The sequence below is a fragment of the Stenella coeruleoalba genome (assembly GCF_951394435.1).
Source record: "Stenella coeruleoalba genome assembly, chromosome: 17".
In the NCBI taxonomy this organism is placed as follows: Eukaryota; Metazoa; Chordata; class Mammalia; order Artiodactyla; family Delphinidae; genus Stenella; species Stenella coeruleoalba.
Window position 1 is genome coordinate 44,205,536 of NC_137163.1, and position 15,847 is coordinate 44,221,382.

Consider the following 15,847-nt stretch of genomic DNA (forward strand, 5'->3'; position numbering starts at 1 on the left):
CCAGAAGAAGAAGAGAGAAAGAAAGGGACTGAGAAAATATTTCAAGAGATTAGAGTTGAAAACTTCCCTAATATGGGAAAGGAAATAGTCAATCAAGTGCAGGAAGTACAGAGTTCCACACAGCATAAAGCCAAGGAGAAACATGCCAAGACACATATTAATCAAGCTAACAAAAATTAAATACAAAGAAAAATAAAAGCAGCAAGGGAAAAGCAACAAATAACCTACAAGGGAATCTCCATAAAATTATAAGGTGATCTTTCAGCAGAAACTTGGCAGGCCAGAAGGGAATGGCAGGCCAGAAGGGAATGACAGGACAAAGGGATAAACCTACACCCAAGATTACTCTCCCCAGCAAGGATCTCATTCAGAATTGACAGAGAAATCAAAAGCTTTACAGACAAACAAAAGTTAAGGGAATTCAGCACCACCAAACCAGCATTACAACAAATGCTAAAGGAACTTCTCTAGATGGGAAACACAAGAAAAGAAAAAGACCTACAAGAATAAACCCAAAACAATTATGAAAATGGTAATAGGATTATACATATCAATATTACCTTAAATGTGCATGGATTAAATGCTCCAACCAAAAAACACAGACTGGCTGAACGGATACAAAAACAAGACCCATATATATGCTGTCTACAGGAGACCTATTTCAGACCTAGGGACACATACAGACTGAAAGTGAGGGGATGGAAAAAGATATTCCATGAAAATGGGAATCAGAAGAAACTTGGAGTAGCAATACTCAGACAAGATAGACTTTAAAATAAAGACTATTACAAGAGACAAGGAAGGACACTACATAATGATCAAAGGATCAATCCAAGAAGATATAGCAATTGTAAATACCTATGCTCCCAGCATAGGAGCACCTCAATACATAAGGCAAATGCTAACAGCCATAAAAGAAGAAATTGACAGTAACAATAATAGTGAGGGACTTTAACACCCTACTTACACCAATGGACAGATCATCCAAACAGAAAACAAATAAGGAAACACAAGGTTTCCTTGTGCACTTTTTTCTCAAGTGCACATGGAACATTCTCCAGGATAGATCATATCTTGGGTCACAAATCAAGCCTTGGTAAATTTTAGAAAATTGAAATCATATCAAGCATCTTTCCTGACCAAAACACTATGAGATTAGAAATCAATTACAGGAGATCCCACAGGCACTCACATAGCAAATCCAAAATGAAAATTATTTATTAATTATTTTGATCCCTCCCACAACAAATTCTGCTATAACAACAAAACAATGTGCATTAAAAACAAAGCAAACAGACAAAAATGCTGGTAGTTCCTTGTTTACTTATGCCCTGTCTCAGAAAATGGCATTGTCACGCAAATAGTCACCCAATTCAGAAACCTAGAAGTTATCAAAAATATTGTCTCCTTCTCTTTTTCACCCTCACATTGCAGAGCACATTGATCACCTTATCTATTCCATTTAATACTGGTGGATTCTGTCTCTCCTACTGCTCCTAATGCTGCCTTTCTCTGTTCAGACCACCGTTTTTTCTTTCCTGAACAGGATTTTTCCTAATTAGTCTTTCCTAACTAGTTTCTTGCCTCTGTCAAGTATGTAATTAAGCTGCTGCCGGAGTGATTATTCTATAACACAAACTTTTGTCACTCCCTGGCATCCTTCAAGATCCATCAATGTGCTCCATTACCCTGGAAAATAAGCCCAAACGCTTTTTCCAGTCAAGAAGACTTTTATGATCTGGACTCTGCTAACCTCTCCAGCTACAACTCCCACCAAGTTAGATTATTGACAAGTATTTAAACAAGCTATGTTCTTTTATTCTTCTTAACACTGCATATTTTTCTTCTTTCTATAGTGCTCTATATCCATGGGCTAACTGGGAAACTTGTATTAGCCTTCAAGATGCAGTTAAAGTATAATTTCCTCTTGAAACTTTCCCTGACTACCAATCTCATCCCCACTCTAGGAAGAGTTTATAATGTTATCAGTGCTATTGCTGTACCTTATACATTCTTCATTTGTACAACCTACCAAAATTATTATAATTACCTGCTTTTGTATCCAGGTCTCCAATTATATTGTGAGATCTATTGTTAAGGAAGCTAATAAGAATTAATTCCATTTGTAAGTAAACTAGTGTGCATCAAGCTAAGTACTGGTATCTCTTTCATGGGGCTCCAATAAAAAAAGAAAGAGGCCTAGGAATAAAATGATACATTTACCCAAAGCTATGAGGAGTATGAGAAGGAAAACAAAGGCTCAAAGCAAAGAAATGTCCTGATTATCAGGTGGATGAAGGCATAAGCGAGGTTAAGTGGTCAAGAAGATTATAAAGAGGTCAGGAAATGAGGTTAATAAGCAGTTCATTGCAGAACCCAGTACCAACTCAAGGGTGCTGAATGCTAGATTTTTTAGGAGGTGCTGACCACATAGAGCATGACTGGGAGCTTCAAGGCTTCTCACAGGTCCTGACCGTCTTTCCCCTTGAATACCCTGAGTAAAGTTGAACAGGAACTTTACCATGGCATATTTTATTGGTTTTTGTTGCTTTTGTTTTTGATTTTTGTTTTTGTTTTTTGAGGACCGAGTTTATATAGCACTCCTCTAAACCACACACTAGGCCCAGGACCAGCAGAGGATAAGAACTTTCCTCCCCACTTTACATTAACTGCTGGCTAATATCTTCTTCCTTATTTCTCTTTGCCAGCTTGGTGTATCTTCTCACTACCTCCTATGGGCTCAGACCCACCTACCAAAATTTGAGGCCTGCTCATGTCCTGGATAGAAAATTAGAAAAGACTATGAGATCTATTCATACTGCTGGGTCCCTAGACTGTAATTGAAAACTTTTTACCCAGGACCTTGGACTCAGATACTAATCCTGAGTTGCTCTTACACTTTACCTGAGCTTCTGACACTTTATTTTCCAGTTTTACCTTTTGTGTTCTGGTCCCACTAGTTGACACCCAGGTGCTAAACTTTACACTCACAAGCTGAGTTTGTATGCCTTAGCTAACCTCCCTGGACCTGACCTCAATTCTACCTTCTCAAATATCTTGATTCCATCCACCTCTCTCTAGTTACAGTGCCACAACCTCAGCTCAAGTGGTAGAGCAGAAGTCCTCAGACTCCTCTCCACCACCTTCCACTTCCCCCACCCAAGAGGAGGACTGCTAATGGGAGGGGTCAAAATAGAACACCGAGGAAGACAGATTTCTTGATGGGAAAGGCTATGTCCACATGCGTATGTTTTTGCTCTTGTACTATTTCTTCATCCATGCTACTGATATGATAAAAAGACCAGGGCCTGCCTCAAGGTCAACTCTGATGATACGTCTCTTTTCTTTCTACAAGCACATCCAAATCTTAGCTTTACAAAAAAAAAGGAAATAGCTCTTCAACCTCAGGCCTAAATTGTTTTGCTCCACTCCAGGTTTGCTAGATCTATGGTTTAAAACACTAATTCAGCTAATAAAGTAGGATACATTCCCTAAATGTTACCTGTGTATATAGCTCCCTTGAAATCCTCTCCAGAGAAAGAGTGCTTGGCAGGACTTGATTTCTTAAAATTCCATTTCATACAATACCATGTGCCCTTAGGTAATCAAATCTTGCCAATTTTTTAAGACTGTCGTTTTCTTCTCTATGTTGATCCAGTTTTTACAACCAAACATTCATTTCATGTCATGTTATATAGATAGGATTGTACTACTCTTCACTTTTCTTAATAAAAACACAGAAATCTTTGGCAGCTCCCTAGGTTATACAATCTACTCAGAAAGTGGCTGAAACCAATACTCTACAAACTTTCATTAAGAAAATGTTCCCACCCTTATGTACCCACACCGGAATATCTTCAAGGTTGAAATAACAAGATCATATTCTCATATACTTTTGTACAAATTTCTGAGGAAGGAAAAAATAATAAGGCCTTTGTGGGCTGGATTGTTGTCTTTTTCTTCTCTCTTTCCAAGAACATAGCAAAGGACTACTTTTTCAAGTATTTTTTAAAATAGAAATGAATAAAGAACCCTAGGAAGACAGATTAGTATTCTTGAAAACAAAATAATTAGGTGGTAGTAGGCACTTCCAAGAATTATATATAAGAAATCAAACACAAACTGTGTGGGTAATGATAAAAGTTATTTCCCTCTGGCAACTGGTTTATGGTGGTCTTAGCACTGTTATTAACAAACCACAATATAATCAGCTGTCTGGTTCACAGCATCAGTGGGCTCAGGGTTAAGTGATATTACAAGTGGATCTCTCAGGGTAAATTGACATATATCCAAGAAACACAACTGTGTGAAACAAAATTCCTATAGAAAGACATTCTCTTGGTTCACAGACAAGTATTGTTAATCAAAGATCATTGGTTCTAATCACTTGAGGGGTTAAGGCAAAATACATCATGTTTTCATACTGTAGCTTATTGTACAGGTGAGATCTCACAAGAGTGAAAATAATTACCATGATCAAAAAGCTTCATGATCAACAGACCTACAAGCTTAAATATTAGAAACAGTAAGAGATTAAAAGTTTCCATGGGGAGAGTAGCCACAGGAAAGCTCTATCCCATCATCTCAATTATGATTTTTTACTATCAAGAAACATTTGAGCACCTACTATGTGCCAAAGGCATTGATAAGAGCTAGAAGGGTTTCCTAGGACTCAGGACATTCATTGCTAAAACCAGGATGACTGGTCATCCTGAACGGTAAAGAGTCCCTGCCACCAAGGAACTTATAGCTTAGAAGAAAAATCAAATATAAATCAAAAACAAATGTGACAGAGTTAATTAAGTGGATAAGAGAGGGTACTCTGGGAAAACAAAATAGAGGTATCTGTCAAGCATCTTCTGAAAGCCCATAGTTCTCAACCCTAGCTGCTCATTTTTCTTTATTTGTTATCATTAGTTGAGGAAGCTGAGGTGCAGAACATTAAATGATTTGCCCTAAATTCCTCAGAGATTTTGATTTAATTGGCATAGGGCTTGCTTGGGCATGGGTATTTTTTTTTAAGTGCTGAAAGAGATTATAATATACAGCCAAGGTTCAGAACTACAGAGCTAAACCCAGCCTGAAATGTGCTAAGATATAATCAGGTGAAGGGGGCCAGGGGAGAAAGATTATCCATTTAAGAGGAAGCAGTATGTGCAAATGTCCTGAGGCAAAACAAGCATGATCCTTTAGAACACTAAGAGCAGTTCAGTGTAACTAGAACATAGGATGAAGGTAAAGAGAGATGTATGTGAGATCCAGATATTGAAGGGCCTTGAAAAAACATTTTCAGAAGTTCATGCCTGTGTAAAGAGAGAAAAGTTGGATATTTATAGTTTGCTTTTTATATAAAACAACTTGTTTTTCTGAATGCTTTGATACGTTTGGGCAATCAGAGTGTCTTTGAGTTGCATTTGAGAACATCCTACTCTAGATCTGAAGAGGATGAATAACAGGAGTGAAGCGGTATTAATGTAAAAGGATAGAGAGTGTTGGGGAATATGACAAATTGCAAAGTCCATGCCTACATAAAGAGTGCAGGCACCAGTCAACTTCAGCCTCTTGTTTCCATTCAGGAATATTAGCCCTTTGCTGTTAGATGATTAGATTTAAATGAGGAAAAAAAACTCTCAATTTTAAAATGAAGTCTTCTAATATTTATACATTGGCTCCCAACATTATACAAGCCAATAAAAATGCACCTGCAGTTTCAGTTCCAGGGAAGTATTTGGAGTTCCAGGGAGCCAAGACGGAAGGGATGAGAAGGTATGAGAAGGGAAAGTGAGAGAGGCCAGTGAGATGGTGTGAAACAAGGATGCTATGAAGAGTAAAATAGCAAATTAAAAAGCCATTTGCAATGGCACAGCTGAAGGAATTTAAAACAAAGATACCCACTGTATAACTTAATTATTTTGTGCAGTTTGATAATAGATAATAGAGGGACAAAATTATAAATGAGAAGACATTCTAACTGGCAAGAACTGAATAATGGTGACTTTTTATTAAGATAGGAGCACGGACTCAAGATTTAGAAAGACACACATTTAAACACTTCCTATGATTTATAGAAACTGTATTACCTTGCAATACAAGCAAACTAATCAGCCTTCCTTCATCTGTAAAATATAAGTAATATCAAACTCTTGGGTTATTATGAAGATTCAATGATATATCACGCAGTGAATGGTTAGCACATTTTGTGGCACATTTTAAGCATTTAGCAAATGTAATATCTACTATTACCAGGGAGGTTGCCACAAGGACAATGGGCATTCAGATACATTAGAGAGACATTAAAAGGAAAGAATTTATAAAACTTGAATAACTGAATATGGCTGAAGGGGGAAAAGGCAGTAAAGATCCCCACTAGACTTCTGGCATAGACAACTGAATAGATGGGGGTGACTTTCAGTATAATAAAGAATAGAGGATAAGGACTATTTTCCCCTTTTATTTCTCCCTAGCTTTTAGTAAACTCTCATACAGACATTTTATCCTGTGTCACCTCTGCCACATGGTAAAAGCTATTGTCCGTTGATGCTCAGGCCAGTATTAAAGCACATCTATCCTTCCTCCCACACCCTAAGGTAGTGTAGCAGGGGGTATGAGAGGCTCTCAAGGGAAAGAACAGGAGCTCTGGTATAGGTACTTCTTCCAACTGGCACAGCCCTCTTCCCCTCTCAACCAGAATCTCTGGGTTTTATTTTATCAAGGAAGGTGACATGTCATCATGTGATGGGGCAGCCTGAGGGGCTGTTGTGCAGTGTGCTGCTCAGTTCATTCCCAGTCCCACTCAGGTTATGTCTGTTATACACAAAGCAAACTGGAGAACAGAGAGCAGTGAGGGATGAAAGATGGAGCCCAGCAGATTTACATTTCAATCCCTCTTAGCAGTACTAGAATTGAGGGCAAGTCACCCAGTGTTCTCAACTTCAGACTCCTCTTCTCATGAAAAGGACTGTAAAGTATGAAATATCTATCTTGCTGGGTTTTATAAAATTAGAGACAATTTGTGTAACACATTTAAATTGCAATAACCCTCAAATGTGTAGTTAAGGTGATTAGAAGTAATCCAACTTAAACCTAATTAACAACAACCAAAAAAGTGTTTGCACATGCAAGTGAAAAGTCAGAAGTGTACTAGCTATCATCAGTACTCAGTTTCTCTCTGCTACGCCCTTTGCTGGGTTGCCTTCATTTTCAGGCTTTGGAGGCCCAGGGAAGTTGTAGAGGCACATCATCCTGACTGTTAGTAGTCTCAGCACAAAGGAAGATGTCTTTTCCTTTCTTTCTGAAAGGTTCCACACATGTCCTAGGATCCAAAGTGAGTGGACCTTTCAGGTCATTTGTATTGCCATCACCATTTTAAAATAGGAAATGACTGTTTTGTTGTGTTGTAAACCCCCTCGTGCCTAGGGGGGGAAATTGTCACCATTGAACCAGTTCCTGGCCAGGTGTATGGAATTGTGCTAATTATCAAGACGAGCCACAAGTCTTCACCTGGATCAACAACTGTCTGGTTGCAGCTCTCAACACTGATGCACATTAGAATCTGGGACAATTTATAAAAGAAGAAACACAATGCCTCCATGTCTGGGAACTACTCCCAGGAAAGCTGATTTAATTGTTTGTCACGTGGCCTAGGTACCAATGTTCTTTTAGGCACCAAGGTGGTTCCAGTGGGCCCCAAAGTTGAGAACCCTGGTTGAGGGAGACTTATTTTTCTGATCATCCTAGAGCCAAAATTAGAATCTCACCTGAACCATGTATACCAAAAATGGAAGAGGGATTGTTCCTCAAAACAAATCCAAGGCATAATTACTAAAAGAAGCAAGGATGGATCCTAGCTGGCAAAAACAGAAGTCTATTACTATATAGGTCACACACCTTATCTTCACAGCCACTACACATCTGTTTGTTGCAAACCTTCCCAAGTTTTCACCACTCTAAAATGGAAGGTCATGGTTCTTCCATGCGAACAGGTCTAAATATTATAGGGAGTATTATTCTAAGTGCAGAAATATATAAATAGCCTTTGAATATATAAATCACCATTAATTTACATTTATGAGAAAAAGGAAATCAGAAGTGCTGAATGAAGCCTAGAGCTATGGGTAAGAGCATGTGTCATGGGATGAGGGGAAATGGAGAAGTGAAAAGCCAGCAGAGTGTTCCTAGCTCCTGTGTCCATTTTTATGGAGGTCAGGGAAAGTATAATTTAGATTTATTTAGCAATATTTGGCTGCATTGTTCCTGGAGAAAAGTTACTAGATATAATAAATCATTATAATCTCTCTACATTATAATCTACATGCTTATAGTGATTAAGGGTGTTAGGTTAGAGATATGTAGCTAATGCTAGGATTCTTAACCCTCAGGGCTGAGACCATGCAGGGAAAAGTTCTCAGATAAGCCTTTAATTTTCAAAGTGCAGTATGCTTCAGGAATTTCCACTTATCGTTCCACGTGTCACTAAGCTGCCCTCAGGAGTGCAATGAAGATCCGCTTCCACACATTTTGGTGCCAGTAATGCCACAAGTTCTACATAATTATAAGGAACATACACCCTTTGTCTGTGGCTCAGAACACTGTGGTTTGAACATCAGGCAACCCTATGGCAGCATAAAATTTTCATGGTTTGGCAACAAAAATTCTAGGTGATCCGTTGGAATGCAAGTCAAAACATTCTCATATTCCTCCTTCAGTGTATTAGATACTTATATGGCAAGTCATGCATTTTAGGTCTCCACCCTGTCTCAATGCTTGAGTTTTTCAGATTGGAAAAAAAAAGAAAATATTTCCTGCAAGTGGTCATTCAGGGTAGAATGTGAACTCTACCTACTCTAGAGTCATACTGCTTAACTTGCCAACCATGTTAGTGACATGTTTAAGTCAATGACATTCTCTAGAATGTTTGTTCACCTTCAAACTACATTCTGTAGTGAGGTCCTACAAGATGTCAGTTAAAGAACACTGTGGTAGATGCCAGTTATAATGGTTTTCACCTGATGTTAGTACTGAGTGCTCCCAAATGTTTTTAATATTTTAAAAAACACAAAGCATTTCTAAGAAATATTTGAACATGGTGAAAGAATGTCCTAAAATTCCTTTTCGTTTTTTCTTTGAAATGAGCACACATACACATATTTATTTACTTCGGGGAGTAAATATCTACTTTGAGGACTCCTTTAGCAGTCTGGTATAGCCTATGAACCCCTTCCTAGAATACTTTCTTAACATAAGTAACAGAAAATACATAGAATTATAAAGAAATGAAGTATTCATGCTCTCCCTGGCCAGGCTTAAGCCACGCCACACTAGGGACAGACGTTCCTGCCCCTTGCCTCCCCCACCCCAGCCCCGTCGAGGGGTGTATGGAAGGGAGGGGTGCGGCCTCCAGCCCTGACCCTCAGTCTCCCGCCCCCTGCCTCAAGGCCTCGGGGGAGCCGTGGTCCTCTGACGCAGCAGACACTCTCGCTTTGCCTCCTTGGCGTGTGCCTCGCCATTGGTTCTCCCTGAGGTGGGGGGTGGGGGGGGTGGGGGGGTTCCCGCCCGGGGGCGGGGGGTCCCGCCCCGCGCTGCGCGCCCCTGTCGGTGCCTGAGCGTGCCTCTCCGGGCCCTCTGTGGTGACCCTGGAGCGCTCCAGGTCGTCCCTCAGGTGCCTGAGGCCGAGCGGTGGTGTCATTTTCCTTTCCCAGCGCGCTCCTCTGGTCCCTGCCACGGTGGTGTGTCCCGTGAGCAGCTCTCTTGGGGGGTTCGAGACGGTAAGAGAGGCGTGCCTGTCCCCCACCCCTCGGTGGAGCTAGGTGCCACCTCGTCGTGGTCGTCCTCTTGCGGTGTGCCCTGGGGAGACTGACTGGCCGGGCGAACGCCACGTGTGCCCCTTTGTGGGGGTCGCAGGCGGGCCGTGGGGGTGATCGTGGTGGGCCAGGGCCTGCGAGAGGGGAGGCTGTCACGCTTCTCGGGCGTGCTCCCCCCTTCAAGAGCCCGCTGGACGAGACTGAGAGCAGCACAGGTCATGCCCCGGCCCTGACCGTGAACGCTCCTGTGGGCCGTGTGCCTACCCATACTGCAGCAGGTCCCACTCCTCCGCCCAGTCAAGGACTGGCGTCTCATGGAGCGCCTCCGTGGGCTCGAAGGGAAGACGATGGGTGGGGGACGACGCGCCGTCGGTGAGAAAGCCTTCTCTAGCTATCTGAGAGGGAGCCTTGGGATACCGGAACCCCCAGCTGCTGCCCCTCCCAAGCCCAGTGACCACTGTGGCGAGTGCCAGAGCACGTGGGAAGAACCCCTCGCCTTCCCCGGATGGGTGCGCCTGCCTGCGGTGGGTCCCAGCGCCTGCTCTTTGAAAAAGAAAAAAAGAAAAAACATAGAAAGAAAAAAAATTAAAAGAAAAACAAAAAAAAGAAATGAAGTATATTAGAATATATTCATGCAAGTCCACAGACCTAAAAGTTGTGCGGATTTAAGTTAAGAGCCTAGTCTTACGTATTCTCTTTTAAAGGTTTTATTCAAGAATGAGTTCAAGGCATTTCAACAAAACATGTTAGAAAGTGCCTTGTCAGGGGATACAAATTCAGACACTCATAGGGATAGGCAGATAATAGGGATACTAGGAGGAAGAGTGGCAGATGTGTGAATGGTGGAAACTGTAGCAAAATACAAAGCACATGCCCTGTCCACAGGGGGAGCGAGCAGGTTTTTACCACATGGGAACATGGGCCTCTTATGGCCATGTATTTCCCTTTTTCAAGAGAAGCCAGGCACCTAGATTTTCATATGAACTATACAGATGGGTTAATGTTGGAGAAAAACACTGGGATGAAGGAAACACAGACCAATCTTTTACCAGATTTGTCTGGTGGGCTATAAGTTTATAAATTCAGGGAAGTAAGGGAAATTGGAAGAAATTAATTACTCACATTTTTATGTGAATTTTACTATCGATATCTTTATTACATTTATTTTGAAGACATAAGAATTAATTTAAATTTAATTCCTTTCCTAGAGTGGCAGCATATTACCATAGAACAATCAGAGGCTTCAGGAGCTAAATTGTTTATTTAATGATATGGAGAAACATTTACTGAAAACCTATGTTACTGAAAACCTATGTCGATGCACCAGGTACAAGTCGGCAAAAATATAAAGATTAAGACATTCTTTCCAAAGCTTACCCACCAGTGCATAAAGAGTTGTACCAAAAGATTACAATGCAATCTGATAAGGCCTATCATAGAGATATGTAAAAAGTACAAAGGGAGTCGGAGGTAAGAAAACATACATCTTTCCCAGGAGATTGGGAGGGATTCTCAGAGGAAAGATCTCTTTGAGTAGAACTTTGCATTAAGAGGCCCAGATTATTAATGATCTAATAGATTATTCTGAAGAATCGGGCTTTTATCCTAGAGGAAACAGAGGGTCACTGAAGAATTATGAACAGGGAATTGATGTTTAGATTTTTATGATCATTCCAGCTACAGTATGGAATGGCCTGCAGGAGGAGATAGAGTAGAGAATGAAGACCCACAAGATGATGATTTCAGTAGGTCAGTGAACTAGGGCAGTAGCCGGGAACATGAAGTAAGACTACTAGTTTGGAAAGATATTTAGGGAATAGAAACAACAGAACCTGGTGGTTGATTGTACACTAGATGGTAGAATAGCAAAAGAGAGGGAAGAGTTGAGAATAACTTGAGACTCTGTGAGAGGTAGTCTGGTACAAAGGTGAGAACATAGTCCCTGGAGCCAGACCACTTGGGTTAAAATTCTCTCTCTTCTAACTCATTTACTGTGTGACTTTAAGCAAGTTATTTATTCTCTATAAGCCTCAGTTTTGTATATATGTTGTGTTCTTTTGTGTCTAAAAATTACTGTTATTATTATTTATTATTATAATTCTGGTTAGGATGGTGGCATCATTCAGTTTGTTTCTTTTAGAAGACTAGCGTTGCCTTTGAAGTGCTTTTAGGAGATTCTAGGTTTGTATAGTTGAAGACGTGGATCTCGGGTTGAGAAGAAAGTTTCAATAGTACAGTTAAGGTGTTTACAGCCTCTGATGTAGATGAAATAGCCTAAGGCATTCATTTTCAGAGAAGAAGGCCCAGTGTTTGAGTCTCCAGGACACTAGTGTTTAATGGGTCGGTAGAGTAGGAAGCAAAATCTGCAAAGGCTCATAATAAGAGAAGGCCAGAGAGGTAGCAGAATATAAACAGAAGAGCAGTGTCTAAAACCCAAGAGAAGAAATGGTTTTAAAAAGGCTACAGTCAACACAGAAAATACTACAGAGGAATCAATTGTGATGATGACTGACAAGTGTCTATATTTAACAACTAGGAAATCTTTAATAAAGTAAGTTAAAATGGCTCCTTGGTATTTGACATATAGAAAAGACTCAAATGTTAGTTTCCTTTAACCTTAATTTTAAATGCATTTCTAGAGAAAGAAGAATTAAAAACAACTACTGGATTGAATTATATAATTTTTTGTATTTGTAGGTTAATAATCATTGAATTCAACAATTTCATGTAATTCAACTATGTTGAATAACTGAAAAGCTGCTTCAAAGACTGGTAGAGTAAAATCAGATCTTTGTTTCTATTGTTTGCATTATGATGCAAGAGCAAAACTTACCCCTTCTTTCTTCTAATTTTTCCTAAAGAAATTGAGTTGATAATGATTGCCAATACTGTATTCACATGAATAGCAGGTAATGATATCTAAGTGCCTTCCTTACTCCATGTTCTACTGTAGTTATTTCCCTTGTCACTCTGCCTTTGAGTCTGAAATCTACAGGGGTGAAACCTAAATGCAAAGACAATTTAAAGGAAAGGATGTTTGCACCTTTCCAAAGAAATGCCTTCTATTACTAATAACATTGGTATTATGAAAAAGTCTAGTTATTTTGGCAGTGTAGAGTATAAAGCATAAAATGTTGAGTGTTAGCTTTGGAATCAAGTCCTAACTCTATCACTTATCAGGCATGAATTCCAGGGAAAATTATTTACTTGTCTAAGCTTCCACTTTCTCATGTGGAAAATGGAGGACTGCTATCATTTGGGATTTTGTTGTGATAGGGTAAGATAATGTATATAAGGGATTTACAACAATGCCCCTTACAACAAATGGTAACTTATGATATTTACCCATAGTGAGTAAGCATGAGAAAGTTTGAGAGAATTGTTTTTAAAGTACTTTTAGAAGGATTAGTCTGTCCATACACCAACAAAGACCTTTAAGTTCTTTCTAGCAGTGTAGCTTCCTTGCCCAATCACTGGGAGCCTTCCAAGAGAACCAAGAGCCAGATCCATAACTTCCAAGACACAAGGGCTGAGTAAGCTTTGTGCTTCTCATCAGTCGGGGGCTGGTAACATATTTCTTCATAACCGGTGAAATGCATGACTCATAAAACAAAACCCCTCAATATTTATATCCAAGGAAAAGCCATACAATTAACTACCAAAGACACATAAATGATAATGCTAATGATGTATCACAGGTATCTTTATCATATCCCCAAATTTTCTTATTAACCTGATATTTAACAAAGATGAAAAATATTTAGTTTTAGAAATATATTCTTCTTTCACTTTACAATAAATTAAAGCAAAATAAATTTATAAAATATACTGAAACTATCTGGTGAAAAAGTCCTTGTAAGCTCATCACCTTAGTTTCAAAGTCCATGGTAGTGTTTCATTTCGAATTAAAAATTCAATAAATACAATCCTAAAAAATGCCTTAACCTGCTATTTACTTTGCATTTTTATGAAAGACTACTATGCTTTGCTTTTGGCAAAATGGTCATTAAAAATATCATAGAAGACTATTCAGGGAAATGGAATCCCAGAAAGTATGATAGTATTATGGATCTTAAAGTAAAGCCACCAGTGCAGATGTTCCTGATCATACTAAAAACAGAAACACATAAACCAGTTTGTTCCAGCTACAGAATAATTCAGTTAGAAAAGTGCTTATAATTTAATGGTATGAATAATAGTTCAAGCCAGGGAGGTAGTAAAACTGCAAAAAAACATAAATCTACAGAATCTGTGCCAAGGAATATTTTACAAATTCTCAAGGTTGAAAAAATCAGTTCCTTTTCTTGCTACAGGTAGAAAATTATTACCTGAATTAATTTTAAAAAATACAATGAATATACCTTTCAGGAAAATACACACACAAAAAACACATACATGATCATACACTGTATGCACACTAGTTACCTAAGAGCTTTCACCAAGAGAAACATCTATCTAAATCCAGAATATCATTTATAATCTGCTTTGGGAAAGTTAAAATCAGACTTCTCAACAGTTTAAATTTCGTATTGAGAAACAAACAGTATGTAATGTGATACAGAATTAAATCGGCATGTGAAAACGTAAGCTCTAAGGACACACAGGATTTTCTTTGCAAATAATGATCTTGGCAAAGAGCCTCCTTTATGTACGGAAAGGTCTGCTCCTTGCTTATAGCAACTCTCAAGACTACAAAGGTAATTGTATGCTGCTAATTAGGTTTACAAATGACTTGTTCAAGCCAGGAGATATTTTATAGCTTGATTCAGCTTAAGTAGAAAGCTGTATCAGCAAGGTCAAACTATAAAAACTCATTCTCCCACAATTACTGAAATTATTGATCTCTACTCATATAGTATGAATTTTAACATTGCAAATATATAATGCCATTAAAAATTTGGTTTGATGCTTATTAGGTATCAAAAAATAGCAAAAAAAAAAAGACAACTAGGAAAACATTTGTATACAGATATTCAATGTGTTTATTCCCCCAAAGTTAATTAAAATACATTTCATTAGTAGATCTTAGGTCACAATACTCTTCCAAGAAAGCAAAGTGGTATCTATTCTGCATAAAACAGGAAAATCAAATGCAGTACATTACCTTGTGTCACCTGTTGAACTGCCAGCATTATCCCAGACACAGTGTCTGGAAGCAAGTTTTCTTTCAGATTATAATGTGTTGCCCATTCCAAAATAGGTAGCCGCCTTCTACACCACTGTTTAAAGTCTTCACAATGGGGCATATGCATCTTGCTCCAGAGCACACTTTTCTTTTTTCTCTTTGCCCCTGTCATTTTCAGATTACCTCTTGTAGAAGTAAACTTCTTTAAACAAGAAAAAAAATCGTTGCAGAACACCTCCTTTCAATGCCAGGCTCCAACTCGTCTGTGGTTTACAATGTCAAAGCAATCCAGAAAATAAATCAATAAAAGAAAGAGGGAGAGAGACAGCACTTAAATATATGCAGCCAGGCTGTATGTGTTATTATGGTACAGCTAATTATGCTAGATGAAAGATACAGACTAAAACCTTGAATTCTTATTTGAATGAGATGGAGAAATGGTCCCTATTAGTATAATATTTTTCTCATCTTGGAAAAGTAATGGATTCAGTGTTAAGTTGGTGTAGAGTTCTCTTGCCAGTAATTCCCCTTATATTCACTGTAGTCTTATGCTTTGGCTTAAATCCCAGCAGCTAATGAGGTAGTTCTGGGCATGTGTTGGAAGTGGGCAGGGTTATGCTAATGAACCTAGGACGCATTTAGCTATTCCCGTCTCTCCCTACAAGCTATGCAAAACCATAAAATTGCCAGAGAGGTTTGCCATGCAAAATGTGTTCAGAGAATCTAGATTTACTTCTTTGGGGAGTGTATATTTTCAATATATCAAACAACTACCAGTTCTAAAACATTCAGAAACGTAAGAGGCATTGCTAAATGTCTTTATTTTTTTTTTGCCTGGGAGACGAGATTTTCATTCATACAGAAACATTCAGACAGCCACTGCCCAGTCTGGGAACAGAATAGCCAGTTCTCATAAACAAAC

The 15,847-nt window shown here is 39.0% G+C and overlaps 1 protein-coding gene across 1 annotated transcript in view; it reads right to left on the minus strand.

The window, feature by feature from the left end:
• SLC26A7 (solute carrier family 26 member 7) overlaps window positions 1–15,097 on the minus strand; it is a gene marked incomplete at both ends in the record, with an annotated part of 179,798 nt that extends 164,701 nt beyond the window's left edge. The window contains one exon of the mRNA XM_079901703.1: window positions 14,905–15,097. Coding sequence (XP_079757829.1) covers window positions 14,905–15,097 — 193 coding nt within the window. The remainder of the gene's footprint in view (window positions 1–14,904) is intronic.
• Between the last annotated feature and the right edge of the window lie 750 nt (window positions 15,098–15,847).